The 18482-nt window shown below is 45.5% G+C and overlaps 1 protein-coding gene across 1 annotated transcript; it reads right to left on the bottom strand.

Moving 5' to 3' along the window:
• Positions 1–1735: 1735 nt before the first annotated feature.
• PtA15_13A325 (uncharacterized protein) lies at positions 1736–2221 on the bottom strand (the record flags this gene model as incomplete). The annotated part of the gene is made up of 3 exons (XM_053162512.1): positions 1736–1744; positions 1953–2036; positions 2123–2221. The coding sequence occupies 3 exons, from the start codon at positions 2219–2221 to the stop codon at positions 1736–1738; spliced, it is 192 nt and encodes a 63-aa protein (XP_053026480.1).
• Between the last annotated feature and the right edge of the window lie 16261 nt (positions 2222–18482).

Below are 18482 nucleotides of genomic sequence, written 5' to 3' on the forward strand. Positions count from 1 at the left end.
TTTCCAGGCATTGCCAGGCATTTGCCAGGCATTTGCCAGGCATTTGCCAGGGATTAGCCAGGCATTGCCAGGCATTGCCAGGCATTTGCCAGGCATTGCCAGGCATTTGCCAGGCATTGCCAGGCATTGCCAGGCATTTGCCAGGCATTGTCAGGCATTTGCCAGGCATTGCCAGCCAGGCATTGCCAGGCATTGCCAGGCATTGCCAGGCATTGCCAGGCATTGCCAGGCATTGCCAGGCATTGCCAGGCATTGCCAGGCATTGCCAGGCATTGCCAGGCATTGCCAGGCATTGCCAGGCATTGCCAGGCATTGCCAGGCATTGCCAGGCATTTCCAGGCATTGCCAGGCATTTCCAGGCATTGCCAGGCATTGCCAGGCATTGCCAGGCATTTGCCAGGCATTTGCCAGGCATTTGCCAGGGATTAGCCAGGCATTTCCAGGCATTTCCAGGCATTAGCCAGGCATTTCCAGGCATTGCCAGGCATTTGCCAGGCATTTGCCAGGCATTTGCCAGGGATTAGCCAGGCATTGCCAGGCATTGCCAGGCATTTGCCAGGCATTGCCAGGCATTTGCCAGGCATTGCCAGGCATTGCCAGGCATTTGCCAGGCATTGTCAGGCATTTGCCAGGCATTGCCAGCCAGGCATTGCCAGGCATTGCCAGGCATTGCCAGGCATTGCCAGGCATTGCCAGGCATTGCCAGGCATTGCCAGGAATTGCCAGGCATTGCCAGGCATTGCCAGGCATTGCCAGGCATTGCCAGGCATTGCCAGGCATTGCCAGGCATTGCCAGGCATTTCCAGGCATTGCCAGGCATTTCCAGGCATTGCCAGGCATTGCCAGGCATTGCCAGGCATTTGCCAGGCATTTGCCAGGCATTTGCCAGGGATTAGCCAGGCATTTCCAGGCATTTCCAGGCATTAGCCAGGCATTTCCAGGCATTGCCAGGCATTTTCCAGGCATTGCCAGGCATTTGCCAGGCATTGCCAGGCATTTGCCAGGCATTGCCAGGCATTTGCCAGGCATTGCCAGCCAGGCATTGCCAGGCATTGCCAGGCATTGCCAGGCATTGCCAGGCATTGCCAGGCATTGCCAGGCATTGCCAGGCATTGCCAGGCATTGCCAGGCATTCATTGCCAGGCATTGCCAGGCATTGCCAGCCAGGCATTGCCAGGCATTGCCAGCCAGGCATTGCCAGGCATTGCCAGGCATTGCCAGCCAGGCATTGCCAGACATTGCCAGGCATTGCCAGCCAGGCATTGCCAGACATTGCCAGGCATTGCCAGCCAGGCATTGCCAGACATTGCCAGGCATTTGTCAGGCATCACAGGCATTTGCCAGGCATTGCCAGGCATTGCCAGGCATTTGCCAGGCATTGCCAGCCAGGCATTGGCCTGGCAATGCCTGGCAATGCCTGGCAATGCCTAAGAATAATTCTAAAAGATTGCGCCACACTAAATATTCTTAGTGTAAAACTCCCAGAGCTTATTCAAGGAAGGCAGCCCTTCAGGCGCCAGTTTATCTTGTCAATATCCGTGACAACTTACATTTCCCTTCCAAGCTCCTAAATCCCCGTAGAGTGAAGTTCCACAGCGTTTATCAACGCCCAAGCGCAAGCACCAGCGGCCTAGTGCTTTAAATTTGTGCAGCAAAGCCATGTAGCATTGAATCCGGCGCGGGGCGTCAAGTTTTCCAATGGGGGGTTCTGGGTTTGCAGTGCCGCGAAGCAGTCTCATTGGAGCTACAGGAGTTCATGGAATGCAATAAAATGTTGTGCAACTGCAAACAGTTGTCATGCACAAACTCTGTGGAATCTTGGGGTAGAGATGGCATTTGGGACCCGGATACCCGCCGTGGGTCCAGGTACCAGGTTGTTTTTCTGCCTCAAATCAGACACTGGTTACTGCACCGGTAGCCACCTGAGTAACGGCGGTATTTGGGTGGTGTACCCGCTCCCATTGGGAGAGCCAGATCTGCTGGTGGCGGAGGAGATGTTCCAGGAGGGCAAGGAGCTCAACCAGGGTGCTGCAAACCTTGATATTTCAGGTACTGACAATTGAGAGACACAAACACTCTCTCACTGGTGAGTACTGCCAATTGAGAGAGCAAATACACCCACCCAGGGCCTCTCCTTTGGGCCAGAACCAGGTAGATTCCATTTTCTCTCTCTACTGCCGGCCTGGCCGCCCAAGTTTGGGGTGGGCACCCACCAGGTCATTTTTTCATCAAAAACTGACAACCGGTAACACACCCAGTTTAGCTGTTATTCCTGTGTTTGCAGGTGGAAAAATTCACAATTTTATTTGTACTCACTATAAGTCTCAATATTCCACCAAACGGGTGTCAGAAATTATGGAATCTACAGCCAAAATAAACATTAGTCACCCGCTGTTACCATCCTCATATCTCTACTGGATCAGAAGATACACAAATTACACCTTTCACATGCCAGTCTGTGACAGTTCACAAAGGATTTCACACACAGCTTCACACACAACTCAGCTCTAGGATACTTTGCATAGGATATTGAATATGGCATATGAATTTCTTTGTTTCTTTTATTGAATTCCTTTTATTATACTCAACCACAAGTTGGCCACTGTTTTCATATTGCTTATATATGATACTTGTCAGCCTGTAGGTAACTAACCGTGTAAAATGAGGTTGTTACTACCAGTTTGATGGTGTAAAGTACCAAGGATGGGCCAAGGTGACGTGATAATATCTGTAAAAGATAACACTCAATCAGTACACTTGGTACTGAGAGTCTTGCTCAATGAAGGCGCATCCAGATCAACACAAGGTGCTAATAGGCATCCAAGGAATAAATCACTTGGGTTTGTGGGTTTTACCTACAAAAGGTAAAGGGTAATCAAGAATCTATGGAGTTTCCTGAATTAAATGATGGTTGAGAATGAAGCCACTGTTTAACTGTTAGTATGTTAAAACTTGCTATAAAATATTCTAAGCAATAAACAGTCCATGAGGGGCTGTTTATATATTGAAGAGTGTCCAGGGAGAAAAGAACGGAAGCTCCCAATGACCAGTGGGGAACTGGGAGCGCTTCACAGGACAGATCCTCTGAAGGATCAGTAATACAAATGATCTGTGCAGTGTAATGATCAGTAAGTGAGCTACTGGTCTCCCACTAGATCAGTAGTATCTGTATTGTTGTATAATAACAGATCTTTGTGGATTACTTTCATTCCATTCAGTCTCCACTGAATAGAAAAACTTCATACACATTACCTCACTGCTTTGGCCAGCCTGTGGTACGTGTATGAATCAGAATTTTCACATGTAAAGGGAAATAAGGGCGTTACAAGGTTCTAATGAGTGATACCTTGTCTGGTACACATTACACGTGTACTGTACGACCTAACTGGGGCGGGGTGAAAAAAGGTTTCCTGATCGGCGGGGTTGATAGGTAAGCTGAGATTGGCTAAATCCGGTGGAGTCGTGGTTCTGGGTTGGCTGCTGCAGGCCAGTACCGGTTGCTCCTTGACCAACTAGGTTTCAGCGCTTGACCGCTGCGAACTCATACATTACACGTGTACTGTACGACCTAACTGGGGCGGGGTGAAAAAAGGTTTCCTGATCGGCGGGGTTGATAGGTAAGCTGAGATCGGCTAAATCCGGTGGAGTCGTGGTTCTGGGTTGGCTGCTGCAGGCCAGTACCGGTTGCTCCTTGACCAACTAGGTTTCAGCGCTTGACCGCTGCGAACTCATTTGCGGGGTGCCGCGCCTCCCCCGGGGGAGGCGCTGCTGATCAACCTCCGCCTGCGCTCTTTGGTGCGCCTTTGCGCAGGGTGCCACCTCTCCCGTTAGCGCTCCTGGACTTGACCCACCTACTGCTGCGCTGCCAGTAAGCGCACATCCAGTCTGCTGACACTCCCTAGGTGTCTACGTGGGCCAGGGATAAACCCATGGCCTCTGTTGGTACTGTTTATTTTGCTCAGCGTGTGCTGAATTCATGTGGGATTCCACTGTGATTCAGGTGACCCGGAAGTTTCTATCCTTCCTCCCCAAGCCACCTGGGTATGGGATAAGGGAAGAGCCTATTTTCTCCCTCCCCCTCCCCCTTTTTCCCTTCTCAGCCCTATAGGGCCTCTTGGGATTTGGGAGGGGTTGTAGGGAGTGGTAGAGTGTCCTCACGCCTCCCTCAATGGGTAGTGTGATACAGCTCCCCCTTAGGAGCTCTTTAGCAGAAAGGTCTGAGCCTGTCCCACAACTCCAGGGGCCTGGAGCCAGCTCAGACCTAACCAACCCCTATCCCCTCTAACTGCCTTGTCTGAGGCTAGCCCTAACTCCAGGCTCTTATCTAACTGACATCTAGTTCTGCTTGTTATGGTATTACTGTGAAATGCACTCAATTCCTAACCTAATCCGTCTTGGTGACCTGTGTGATTAGCTCTTCCAGGTCCCTTGAGACTTCAATCCACAATTGGTCCCTGTTTTGGTGGCCTTGCCGCACTCCCCTAGATAACGTGTCCGCCCGATTTTTGGCGGAGACCACCCGCTTTGCTACCAGGTTGATCTGATGTTCAATCAAGATCTTCTGGATCTTCTTCCACTCGTTGTTGACGAGGTGGTCCTTTGATTTCCGTTTGAGGATTGCGCCCTCTGTCGTGGTGTTGTCTGTCCACACAATGAAGGTTTTGTTAATCAACAAACTAAAGCATGTATTTCTGGTAAGCAATTCTGACAAGGGAATACATGTGATGAAATAAAAATATAAAAATAGAAAATGTACCTAAAGGCAAAGGGGACAATTTAAAGAGACACAATAAGAACAAGGACACAGGACACAGGAGGACAAACAACTGGGAAAAAAAAGAAAGAGTCAATGATGTTGACCGGGATGAGTCCAATGAGCCGTTAAGAACCTACAAGTCGTATGAGTGCAAATGGAGATTGGCAAAGAAGATCGGCGGATTTGTTGGAAAGAAGGGAAAACCAAGAACTGAGAGTAATCAATGATCCGGATGCAAGTCTGAGGGTCTTGACGAAGGAATTGAGCAAAGAGGACTTGAGCGCACAGGAGATAGTATGATATGATAACGTAGAAAGTAGGTTGATGATGATGGTGTTGACCAATGATGATGTTGAGAGTGGAGGAACAGCTTAGATAAGAAAAGATAAGCTTTTATAATGATAGGCAGAATGTGATACTGCAGGTTCCCCGAGGGAAGGAAACAAAGACAATGGAAGGAAGAGTTTATATATGGATGGAGAGGTTCCAGCGGAGAATCTTGCTGGGAGAGATTTGAGGGATCTGAGCGTTGAAAATGATGTCATTGAGGTGCAAGCGTCTTGATGAGGTCATCAGGAGAAGTGAGACCGCTAGAGTCCTAGAGGGATGTCACACGAATGTCAACAGGTTTTCCCTCCTCTTGCGCCAAGTTTCAGGAGCATCAGGAGGCCTAATCTAACCGCGACTGTCTCTAGTCGGGCAATTTTTTCCTCTTCTTTGTCCCCTTCAATCCCCTGGTCAAGAGCGTCCATTGATCTCAACCGGAATTGTGCCCAGCGTTTCCCTACTATTACCCCAATTCCGTAGCTAGTCGAGGTGTTGTCTATCCATCCTATTTCGGTGGGTTCTTGGCGCAGGATCAGTCTGGTGGGAGCGAATTTCTTGAGAGTTGTCAGCCACTCATGGAGGTCCTCCTTGGAGCCTTTCAAAATTGGCCGCCTCTTATGGACCCACTCCATTAGCCATTGATAGATTCCACACAGGAAGCACCTGAGTTGTGGTAGAATGTACGACACGTGGTTGAGGCGTCCTGCAATGACTTCTACCTTGTTGTATGAGAAACTTGCGCCAATCTCCAGGAAGTGTTGGACTTGCCTGATGTTTTTTGCTAGTTTTTCTTCAGGGAGTCGGACAGTTTTGTTGGAGCCACACTGCATGAATTATCCCCTCGGACATGATTGTCCGGCAAGAGCTCGGACGGGCATGTCCGACCAGTTGTCGGACATGGCCGTCCGAAGGGTGGTCAAGCCCACCCGTCGGATCAACCCATTCGAGCAGAAGTCGGACATTTCTGCTCAACGGGACCTCGAGCAGCTTGGCCCGACCACCCATCGGGCTTGTTTGACCGCTCTGCAGTCGGACAGCGCAGCCCGAGCTTCCCTCGGACTGGCTGGTCGGACCACATCGTCCGAGGAGATTTTGGACATGTCTGTCCAACCAGCTCCCACTGGTCGGACCTGTATGTCCGACAAGTTACCCAGTCGGACAGACCTGTCCAACAGGTTCACCGGTCGGACTAGCTTGTCCGACGGGTGTGAGTCCGACAAGTTTGACTCGTCGGACATCTCAACTTGACAGGTTCAACTCGTCGGACCAGAGATGTCCGACGAGTTAATCAACCCCGCGTTGCCCAAGCCGCCAAGCTGGCAGCTGGTGGAAGCCCTCTCTGCGAGCTTGTTACGGGTATCCAGCTCGCCGAAAGGGCTTCCTCCCGGATAGCTGCCAGCTCGCTGAGAGGGCTTCCTCCCGGATAGCTGCCAGCTCGCCAAGAGGGCTTCCTCACGGATAGCTGCCAGCTCCGAGAGGGCTTCCTCCCGGATAGCTGCCAGCTCGCCGAGAGGGCTTCCTCCCGGATAGCTGCCAGCTCGCCGAGAGGGCTTCCTCCCGGATAGCTGCCAGCTCGCCGAGAGGGCTTCCTCCCAGATAGCTGCCAGCTCGCCGAGAGGGCTTCCTCCCAGATAGCTGCCAGTTTGCCAAGAGGAAACTCTCCCGGCTAGCTGGAGTGAGCTGGTTACAGCGAGATGATTTCCTCGCGGCGAGCCAGATACCTGTATCCAGCTCGCCGGGATAATTTCCTCGCGTTGAGCTGGTTCCGGGTATCCAGCTCGCCAAGAGGTTTTCCCCCCGGCTAGCTGATTCCTTTGTCCCCTGCATTGATTGGGTGATTTTATCCCGACCATCTTAGTTTGATGCTCTTCTGTCTGGTCTTTGCCGGATTGGCAGCCAGTTGCGTCTTCCTTGGAAGGAATCCTTTGCTCTGAACTATTTCCATGTACACCCTCTTTGCCGCTTCTTTTTTCCTTGCCTTGGCTTTCGCTATTCGTGTGGGGATATCAAACTCTTCAAATCCTAGAAAATCTAGCTACATTCCTGAATCTCTTTTTCTCATTTTTGGACAGTTTTCTATTGTAAGTTATTTTCCTTTCTGCACTGCCCACTTTTGTTAATGTGGTTGATCTAATCCCCTCTCAACCATGATTAGTTGGATGTTTGGGCGATGCTGATGCAAGACAAGCTAATAGACTTTTACAACAATGTGAGTCATGCCTAACAACTCTGACCCTTGTTCCTATAGTATGCAGGACCCCTTCCCCAAGACAAGATGAGGCAAGCCGTTCTAATACATTTATGTTTTGTAATCAGTGGTTTACACTTTGTAAACTGTGGTTTACACCTTGTAAACTGTGGTTTACACCTTGTAAACTGTGGTTTACACCTTGTAAACTGTGGTTTACACCTTTTAAACTATGATTGACACCTTGCAAACTGTGGTTTACATCTTTTAAACCTGTGGTTTACATCTTGTAAACCTGTGGTTTACATCTTATAAACCTGTGGTTTACATCTTGTAAACCTGTGGTTTACATCTTATAAACCTGTGGTTTACATCTTATAAACCTGTGGTTTACATCTTGTAAACCTGTGGTTTACATCTTTATAAACCTGTGGTTTACATCTTGTAAACCTGTGGTTTACATCTTTATAAACCTGTGGTTTACATCTTGTAAACCTGTGGTTTACATCTTGTAAACCTGTGGTATATCTTATAAAGCTGTGGTTTACATCTTGTAAACCTGTGGTTTAAATCTTGTAAACCAGTGGTTTACATCTTATAAACCTGTGGTTTACATCTTATAAACCTGTGGTTTATATCTTGTAAACTTGTGGTTTATCTAAGTTTCAATAAAACAGTGATTTACGGAAATTTTTATCATGGGTTCACCCGGTTCTTTTCCCTTTCTAACAGTTTGGTGTAATAAAGGTTTTCAAGCCACCTGTTATTTTGGAATTATCCGTAAGACTGGAGCGAGTCCCGCTAACCAGTCAGAAGCCCCCATTGTAACAGGCGGCTCCGGCAGCATAATAAAGCCAAGATCCGGAGCCACAAGGGAAACATGTGACCTGCATGGCAAACAGCCTTATATATTCTTTTGTAATTTGTTTTCTTCATCCTCAGCGTACCCTCCGAACAACTTTACACACTCATACTCAACTCCCTACAGAACTGGAACATTCCCAAGTCACGCGGCCCCCTCGTTGGGCACGGATTACAATGATTTGAGATGTTTTGCCCTTGACCCGGGCACATCCCTTGCACGCCATTCCCTGTTTGTTCATAATTACCAAACCGGAAACTTCCCGACACGCGCCCCCTCCTTGGGCACGGATGACAATTACTGAGACGTTTTCCCCTTGAACCCGGCACACCCCTTCCACGCCACTCCCTCTTTGGTTACAACTCACAATCATCAAGATGTTTTGCCCTCAACCCAGGCACAGCCTCCTTCCAACTCAATGGATTATTCAGCGCGAAGTTTTTTGGTGTTTCATTGTCTTTTCCTTGGAATTGTCAGTACTTACCTTGTGATGTTTCTTTTTCCGGTTTAAATTCATACAAACCCGCATTCGAAATCAAATTTCCCTACAAGGGCGACCCTTACTCGTCTAAGGTCTTCCTTGTGGAACACTTTCCTATCCCTTGCGCCTCGTTGTGGTGGCCGTTTGGTGCGGGGCGCCAAAGTGTCTGGTAAGGTTCGGGCGCGCGGCTGCGGCGGGGCATGAGGGCTCCGCAGGCGGTTTGGGCGGCGCAGGATCTTCAAGCGGCGGAGGCGCAGCGCATAGGCTGGGCGCGGAGCGTGCGGTCAGAGGCGGCGGAGCTGCGGCGTGCGGAGCGGAGCGGACTTGCTGAGTCCAGGCATTCCAGCGCGGACTATCTAGAACGACGCAGCGATTGGGGGAAGCCGTGGCAGCTGAAGCGAGTTACGTCAGCGGACGTAGCTGGGGTGGAGGCGGCGTGTGGGATCCCAACACCAGAGGCTAGACAGGGGCGTGGATGATGGATGATCGGAGGTTGGGCGGCTGTCTACGGCGATCAGTGGAGGCGCAAATGACGACGTGGGAGCGGAGGCATGCGGCGTGCGTGAGATGGGAGGAGGATTTCTATTTGTTATTTCCTTTTCTATTGGTTTATGACATGTGGCGGAGTTTTCTCATGGTTTATTTTTCTATGGTGGAGCGATGGAGAGTTGTTGATATGCGAGGGGGAGGGGGAATCTTTCCCTCACGGACCTTGGAGGGGATTTTTATTATTATGGGATGGCGGATTCTTACTTTACTTTACTGGGCGGATTTTTGATTGCGGAGGAGTTTTTTTATTACGGTTATCTTATTCTTTACGGAACGTTGAGCGGAGTTGTTCAGGAGCGTTACTTTACCGTTTTAGATGGACCTTTATTATTATGATTACTTTATGGTTACTTTAAGCCTGCGGAGCTATCTTGATGCTTTTATTACGCGGAGTTCGGAGTTTCCCTTGACTACTTGGGATTATCTTGCGTAGAAGAAGGCTGTCAGCCTACGTGATGCCAAGGATATTATCCTTCTAGCTACACGTGGTGCAAAGCAAAAGATTAGAGTTATAAAACTCTAAGACAAGGCTATCAGGGTTAATTCCAACGTAATTGTTGGGAATTATGGCGTAAGAATAAGGCAATTTGGGCCAATTTGGGCCAATTTGACGTAATAAAATGAATATAATTAATTTTAAGAGGGGCCTGATAAATCAGGGGTATTTAATCCCTCTAGAATGAAGAACTGGGGCCTGTAAACAGGGGTGTTTCAAATCCCAGAAAGAAATAGCGGAGAATCTCAAGAGAAGGGGCTTAAACTTACTAGTATAAGACCCTAGGGGCACTTGAGGTTCTTCAGGCGTGAAGTTGGGCAGTTGGAGGCGCTCAGAAGAGGTAATATTGAGGGCAGGGTGGTTACTGGACAGCTTCAGGGCGGAAATTGGGGCTAAAAATCACAAAAGTAGGTATTTTACCTGGCAAATCACAGGCTAAGGAGGCTGTTGAAGGCGGGTAAAATTCTAGTAGGTAATGTAAAGCTGGGGAATCTACTTTTGGGCGGAGAAAGGGCCCTTTTTATAGCCTAGGCAGGCCTCCAGGGGCGCCCAGGGGACAGGGGGACACTTGTGGGCGCATTCTGAGGCAATTTGGTTGCGCTAGAAGGCGCTGTAGGTCGTGGAACATTGGGGCTTGGATACAAGGGTTGCCAAGGACCATTTACAGAGGTTCTGCGTGATCTTACACATGCCTTACACGTCATGGGGGCTGGTTTGGGGGTTCTGTGACGCTCATTTCCGTGGAAATGTGCCACAGAAGGTACTAGAACTGGCTTCTGTGTACTTGTACACGTGCAAGCAGTGCTTCATACATGTTCTGGAGGCGCTTATTAAGTGCTCCAGTTCATTTGACCCCTTCTACATATTTACTACAGTTGTAATTTACACGTAGTGAGGCTTGGGAGAAGCTGGGGCGCTTTCTAGTGTCACCTGTGCATGTTGCAAGAGCCTTTTTCCATCTAGAATGTTTTGATATTGAATGATGTGGTAATTACATCTTGTTTGGTGATTAATTACATGTGTACAAGACATATAACACATGTAATATTGCTATTGGGGCGTATTCTAGCCCATTCTTACTTACTGGTAAGCTGAGCACTTTGGTTGCGTGCTAGTTTATGCATTATGCATATATGTACACTAGGAGCGCGGGCTTGAGCTCTAGGCAACAGAGCACGCGGGCTTGGGTGCGCCACGCAACAAACAAAGCCATCTTTTAAACTATACACAACACCTCAGTTACGTCACTGAAAATGGGGGTAAGTATATGTACTTATATGTATATGTGCATACAAGTGCATCCACGCGGGGCGTGATGAACTTGCGCAAACTTTGAAATTAGTTTACACAAGGAAGGGATAATAATTTGGACTTACTTCGCGCACTGCAAAAAACACTTCGCGCACTGCACAGTGCGCGGATTCCCAAACACTTCGCGCACTGCGGGTAAACTACGCAAATTTTTGGAGATTTTTCTTGACAAATCAATAGACAGGCTTCTCATTGGACTCTCTGAATTTTTTGGAAGTTTTTCAAAGCATTCTTCTATGTTTAAAAGAATCATTAAAAACCAGAAGAAATGTAGGATTTGGGCGCCTAAAAAACAAGGTTCCCATAGACCAAAAATTCTGAATCATTTTTTGAGTAATGTAACATGTAAGAAAAGCTACTTCAAAAAATTTCAGCCACTGTGTGCAAGCATACAGGTCTTAAAAATAAGAAACTTGACCACATATTAGCACATTGCATCCAAATTATCCTCATTTTTCAGACCTGTATTCTTGCACGAAGTGGCTGAAAAGCTTTGAAGTAGCTGCTCTTACATGTTTCATTACTCAAAAAATTATTTGAATTTTTTGGGCTATGGGAACCTTGTTTCTTAGGCGCCCAAATCCTACATTTCTTCTGGTTTTTAATGATTTTTTTAAACATAGAAGAGTGCTTTGAAAAACTTCCAAAAAATTCAGAGAGGCCCATTAGAAGCCTTTCTATTGATTTTTCAAGAAAAACCTCCAAAAAGTTGCGTAGTTTACCCGCAGTGCGCGAAGTGTTTGGGAATCCGCGCACTGTGCAGTGCGCGAAGTGTTTTTCGCAGTGCGCAAAGTAAGTCCGATAATTAATTACTCAAATTTATGTAATTAATATGTAAAATATTATAGAAGATTCTTATTCTACGGGTAAAATAACCTAGGGTACCTCACTTACAAGTACCCTTAATTATTACGGACTTACTTTGCGCACTGCGAAAAACACTTCGCGCACTGCACAGTGCGCGGATTCCCAAACACTTTGCGCACTGCACAGTGCGCGGATTCCCAAACACTTCGCGCACTGCGGGTAAACTACGCAACTTTTTGGAGGTTTTTCTTGACAAATCAATAGAAAGGCTTCTAATGGGCCTCTCTGAATTTTTTGGAAGTTTTTCAAAGCACTCTTCTATGTTTAAAAAAATCATTAAAAACCAGAAGAAATGTAAGATTTGGGCGCCTAAGAAACAAGGTTCCCATAGCCCAAAAAATTCAAATAATTTTTTGAGTAATGAAACATGTAAGAGCAGCTACTTCAAAGCTTTTCAGCCACTTCGTGCAAGCATACAGGTCTGAAAAATGAGGATAATTTGGATGCAATGTGCTAATATGTGGTCAAGTTTCTTATTTTTAAGACCTGTATGCTTGCACACAGTGGCTGAAATTTTTTGAAGTAGCTTTTCTTACATGTTACATTACTCAAAAAATGATTCAGAATTTTTGGTCTATGGGAACCTTGTTTTTTAGGCGCCCAAATCCTACATTTCTTCTGGTTTTTAATGATTCTTTTAAACATAGAAGAATGCTTTGAAAAACTTCCAAAAAATTCAGAGAGTCCAATGAGAAGCCTGTCTATTGATTTGTCAAGAAAAATCTCCAAAAAGTTGCGTAGTTTACCCGCAGTGCGCGAAGTGTTTGGGAATCCGCGCACTGTGCAGTGCGCGAAGTGTTTTTCGCAGTGCGCAAAGTAAGTCCGTTAATTATTTATATATGTATTTAATGTTTTTGCATAGTTTTACATATGTAAGAGTAATAATGTCTCTTTCATATTTAAAACGACTTTTTATATTTTTATTTGTCACGGTGGCTCTGCCATAGTAGCCAGCTGAAAAAGGCTCCACCGGACATTTTGTCATGGTAGGACCAGTTCTGACTACCACATTGTGTATCCACGTTCACTCGACCATTCCTATTTTCCGCCTCATTTGATTAACAGAATCACAGGAGAATTTGGAAGATGATACTGTCATTCAGGATTCAGGGACAAGGGTTTGGAATCTCACCCCTTGTCTTTTACCGCGCCCTTTTGTAAAAGGGGTTTCTTCTCAGCTCAACCCTTCGGAAGAGTGGCTTCAATTTTTGCGGTTCCTTGGCTCAATGGGTGGTCTCTTGTCACAACATTTTGACAAAGGGTCTTCTTCTCAACGCACCCTTGAGAAAAAAAGTGGACAGTTTCATGAGTGATTCATTGAATGGGTTATTCGCCTGCGCTGCTTACCGCGCCCTTTCGCCAAAGGTTTTTATTCTCAGCTTGACCCTTCAGAAGAGTGGCTTCAACCTTCGCGGTTGTTAGGTTCAATGGGTGGTCTGAAGTCCCACCATATGGAAAAAATAAGGTTTCCAGGTTCTTGAGTGATCTGATGAATGGGTTTTTTGCCTGCACTGTACACTATCAATTTTTTTTCCACGTTTTCTATAAATAAGAACTTTCCGCGCTTGACTTTTCTCTCACACCGAGTTGATCCTGTTGACCCACAAATAAATTTAAACATCTTCATAAAACCTCCATGTAAGAATCAGTACCACTTTTCCAAATTCCTTCTTGAATTTTCAACAATGTCAACTCCAAGACCATCAAACCATCCAAACATTGTCTCTGGACACTTTGAAGCCACAGCTGATGTATACATATTTCTCAAAACTGTTGGTCTATTGTGATGCTTACGCCTTTTTGTTAGTCCGAACTTGATGTATTCCGCGGCAACCAATACGGCTTGGTGACTACTGGCACTTTCTTCCAATTTTCCGGAGTCGCAGGCAAGAAGGAAATAGATTTCAAAGTCAAACTCATGGCAAATACGGCAATCAAAAACGCCCTTGAGGAGGGCATTCTGTATTCTCTGACTGGAGGGCAAATGATTTTCCTTAACAATGGCAGTACTCCAACTATCACATATACACAGGACTCAATAATGTGCATTGGTAAGGAATCTGACCTCACCCTTGATTTTACCAATCAAACTGGGATTGTCAAACTTGGTGTAATTGTTGAAAAGTCCAAGATACCAAGCCCACACGTGGGAGAGGATAACCAACTCAAGTTTAATTCCTCAAACTATACCTTGTTTTGAGTTTGAACTCAACAACGACACAACCGTAATCTCAGGCTTTACTCATCCGCAAATTTTATGTTACATACATAATCAAAAATTGTGAGATGCGCCCTCATGTATCAGATAATTTATATGCAGGAGTGAGGGTGCAACTCAAAGGGTTGTTGGAGGGGTTTGACTCAAACACAGCTAGATTGATAATGAAGGTGTGCATTTCTTGCTCCTAAGCCAAGGCAATGGCTCCTAAGCCAAGGCAATGGCTCCTAAGCCAAGGCAATGGCTCCTAATCCAAGGCAATGGCTCCTAAGCCAAGGCAATGGCTTCTAAGCCAAGGCAATGATAGCTAATTCAGCAGTTTTTCAGGTGACATCTGGTGTTTTTGTCCCAAATGGGTACCCTTCTGCTTGTCCATCCATCTCACATATCCCTCTATGAAAAAAAGAATCCCATTTTGTTTTCTTCTCACTCCCTTAGTTGACAGATGGAACAATTTATCATTTTCTTGACGTCTTCCTATATTCTTAAACTTTTACCTTTTCTTATTTTTCCAAAGTGTGATATATATTACTCCTTGCGGACTATTTTTAAGTAGCTATGAGGGAACTTGGAAGAAAAGTTTCAATTCAACTTGCAATTCACCATGGTCTGTGACAAGCGGCGGCGCAGCCGCCTTGAAAGTCTAGTATCTTGTAAAAATGTGGTTTACACCTTGTAAACTGTGGTCTAAAACTTGTAAACTGTGGTTTAAACTTTGTAAACTGTGGCTTACACCTTGTAAATTTACAAGATTACAAGATGTAAACCACAAGTTTGCGAGATGTCAACCACAAGCTCACAAGATGCAAACCGTGAGTTTACAATATTTAAACCACAGGTTTACAAGATGTAAACCACAGGTTTACAAGATGTAAACCACAGGTTTACAAGATGTAAACCACAGGTTTACAAGATGTAAACCACAGGTTTACAAGATGTAAACCACAGGTTTACAAGATGTAAACCACAGGTTTACAAGATGTAAACCACAGGTTTACAAGATGTAAACCACAGGTTTACAAGATGTAAACCACAGGTTTACAAGATGTAAACCACAGGTTTACAAGATGTAAACCACAGGTTTACAAGATGTAAACCACAGGTTTACAAGATGTAAACCACAGGTTTACAAGATGTAAACCACAGGTTTACAAGATGTAAACCACAGGTTTACAAGATGTAAACCACAGGTTTACAAGATGTAAACCACAGGTTTACAGGTTTACAAGATGTAAACCACATCCACAGACTTCAGACCACCCAGAACCACGCCGTAGATAACCCAGGATCACCCCACAAGAGGATACCACGCTCCCAGCACACCTACCGTCACAGGCGCCTAGGTTATTGACAGTAAGTATACTCTTCATTTGAACCTTGATTATCCAGAGTGATTTCTCTGTGTCTCTTGATTGCTTCTCTTTATTGCTTTTACATCAACCCTGCTCAAGATCAAAGGTTACTCTGTTAATCCTAGACTCAGTCTAAAAATCGGAGCAGATTAGTATTACTGTTCTGTGTCCCCCCACCGTCTCCTTGGTGCGCGCAGAGGCTGTAGCCCCTGTTGGTCTTGCACAGCTGTCCTTACCACTTTTCCAGGTGGTTCAAGTAGACTTTTGAGGATCCTCCTATAAGGAGTAGATAGACCCCCTCCAGATCATACATTTCTCTTTCTTTTTACTCTTTCTTTCTCTTTCTCTCTTACTCACTGTTTGTAGTTCTTTATCCCAAAAAATACAACCAGTGTCCACCATTTTTCTTGTGTCCTGTAGCCACTATAGAGGCTCAGGCTCACACTTGATGCCCGGTTTGATCGGTCATCAGGAGGTTTGAATCCTCTTGATGACCTCTGACTGGTCATCAAGAGGTTTGATTCCTCTTGATGACCAATCTGACCGGTTATTGAGAGGTTTGATGCCTCCCAATGACCTCTGACTGGTCATTGAGAGGGTTGATTCTCTCGATGACCAGTCACATTTCCTCCCCCAGACTAAGTGCTCCTCCCCCAGGGCAGATAGGCTGTTTTCCTGTTGGTCCCCCAGTTGCCCCATTGACCAATGGCAACACCAAATGTTGTCTGTGCGTTGAAACCCCGTCTGCACAATGGATTATCTACATCCATTGGTGAAGAGGTCAGACCTCCGCATGCTCAATGGGTCGCTTGACATACACAATGTAGCCCCATTGGGAACATGTCTCCTGTACCAGACCGTCTCACCAATGGTATCCAATGCCAGAAGCAGGTGTGGTGGTGCACATTCTGTAAAGTGTGGTTTACATCTTCTAAACTTGTGGGTTACATCTTGCAAACTTGGGTTTACATCTTTTAAAATTGTGGTTTACATCTTGTAAACTTGTGGTTTTCTTGTAAACTTGTGGTTTATATCTTGTAAACTGTAGTTTACATGCTGTAAAGTGTGGTTTACATCTTGTAAACTGTAGTTTACATCTTGTAAGCTGTAGTTTACATGCTGTAAAGTGTGGTTTACATCTTGTAAACTGTAGTTTACATCTTGTAAACTGTAGTTTACATGCTGTAAAGTGTGGTTTACATCTTGGAAATTGTAGTTTACATGCTGTAAAGTGTGGTTTACATCTTGTAAAATTGTGGTTTACATCTTGTAAACCGTAGTTTACATGCTGTAAAGTGTGGCTTACATCTTGGAAACTGTAGTTTACATGCTGTAAAGTGTGTTTTACATCTTGTAAGCTGTATTTTACATGCTTTAAAGTGTGGTTTGCATCTTGTAAACTGTAGTTTACATGCTGTAAAGTGTGGTTCACATCTTTTAAATTTGTGGTTTACGTCTTGTAAACTTGTGGTTTACATCTTGTAAACTTGTGGTTTACATCTTGTAAACTTGTGGTTTACATCTTGTAAACTTGTGGTTTACATCTTGTAAACTTGTGGTTTACATCTTGTAAACCTGTGGTTTACATCTTGTAAACCTGTGGTTTACATCTTGTAAACCTGTGGTTTACATCTTGTAAACCTGTGGTTTACATCTTGTAAACCTGTGGTTTACATCTTGTAAACCTGTGGTTTACATCTTGTAAACCTGTGGTTTACATCTTGTAAACTGTAGTTTACATGCTGTAAAGTGTGGTTTACATCTTGTAAACTGTAGTTTACATGCTGTAAAGTGTGGTTTACATCTTGTAAACTGTAGTTTACATGCTGTAAAGTGTGGTTTACATCTTGTAAACTGTAGTTTACATGCTGTAAAGTGTGGTTTACATCTTGTAAACTGTAGTTTACATGCTGTAAAGTGTGGTTTACATCTTGGAAATTGTAGTTTACATGCTGTAAAGTGTGGTTTACATCTTGTAAACCTGTGGTTTACATCTTGTAAACCTGTGGTTTACATCTTGTAAACCTGTGGTTTACATCTTGTTAACCCTTGTGGTTTACAACTTGTAAACTTGTGGTTTACATGCTCTAAACTTGTGGTTTATTTACATCTTGTTAACTTATAGTTTAAATCTTGTCCATGTAAGTTTTGTTTGCCTTTTTTTAGCTGTACATTTTTCAAAGGGAGCGCGCCATAGGATTCTTCCTTGCCCGTCCCCTTCTAGGGAGGCCCGAACCGTCTAATCTCATCAAGGGTTCCAGGTCTCCCAATGTGTAAGTCGACTGCATGAAGAGCCCCTCCTTTTGGCTGATGAAGGCCGTAAGGCTTGTTCAGCGTGCCCGTGAGGCTTGTTCAGCGTGCCCGTGTGCGCTGGGCGCTTAGGGCGCCAAGAGGGGTCTCCTCCGCAAGACAGCTCTTTAGTGTTATTAGGAGGAGGTTTCTTAGGAGAGCCAAATGTGAGCCCCTAGAACTTGGCTTCTGAGATCCTGAGACATTAGGTAGACCCAAACCTCTAAGAAGCAAGCATTGTTGTTGCACACGCGTCAAGTAACTGAATAAGACCCACATCACAATACAAGGTTCTTATTGTGTTTTTCAAGAAGCTTGGACGATTTCAGTAATTTTTTATTTCATGTTATGGATTTATTTTCAGCTTCCAGATAGACTTTGCGCTTAAATATCCCACAGCCATCCTTTGATTGTAGTGTGTGTAACAGTCCTGAGCTTGGTCGGTCCCTCCGTTCAGGCAGAGGGCAGCAGCCTAGCTACATGATGAGGGGCAGCTGGGAGGGGAAAAAAGCCTCTCTGGTTCCAAATATGAGCTTTTTTTTTCCAAAAGTCTACTCCCTGACCATCATCTGGAGAATGATGGCTCAGGGATTAGATTTAGGCTTGGGCCTCATCTGACACCTGTCAAGACTAAGCGTGGAGTAAACATGAAAGATATGGGATCTGCCAGGATCTACCCCAAATAAAACTTTGTGAATGTGTCCAAGCTTCTTGAAAAACACAATATGTAATATTCCTAATGCCGCAGCTTTCTCTGATGGGGAGTAGTGTCTGATGTACAGATTG

The sequence above is a fragment of the Puccinia triticina genome, chromosome 13A (genome assembly GCF_026914185.1).
Source record: "Puccinia triticina chromosome 13A, complete sequence".
Lineage (NCBI taxonomy): Eukaryota > Fungi > Basidiomycota > Pucciniomycetes > Pucciniales > Pucciniaceae > Puccinia > Puccinia triticina.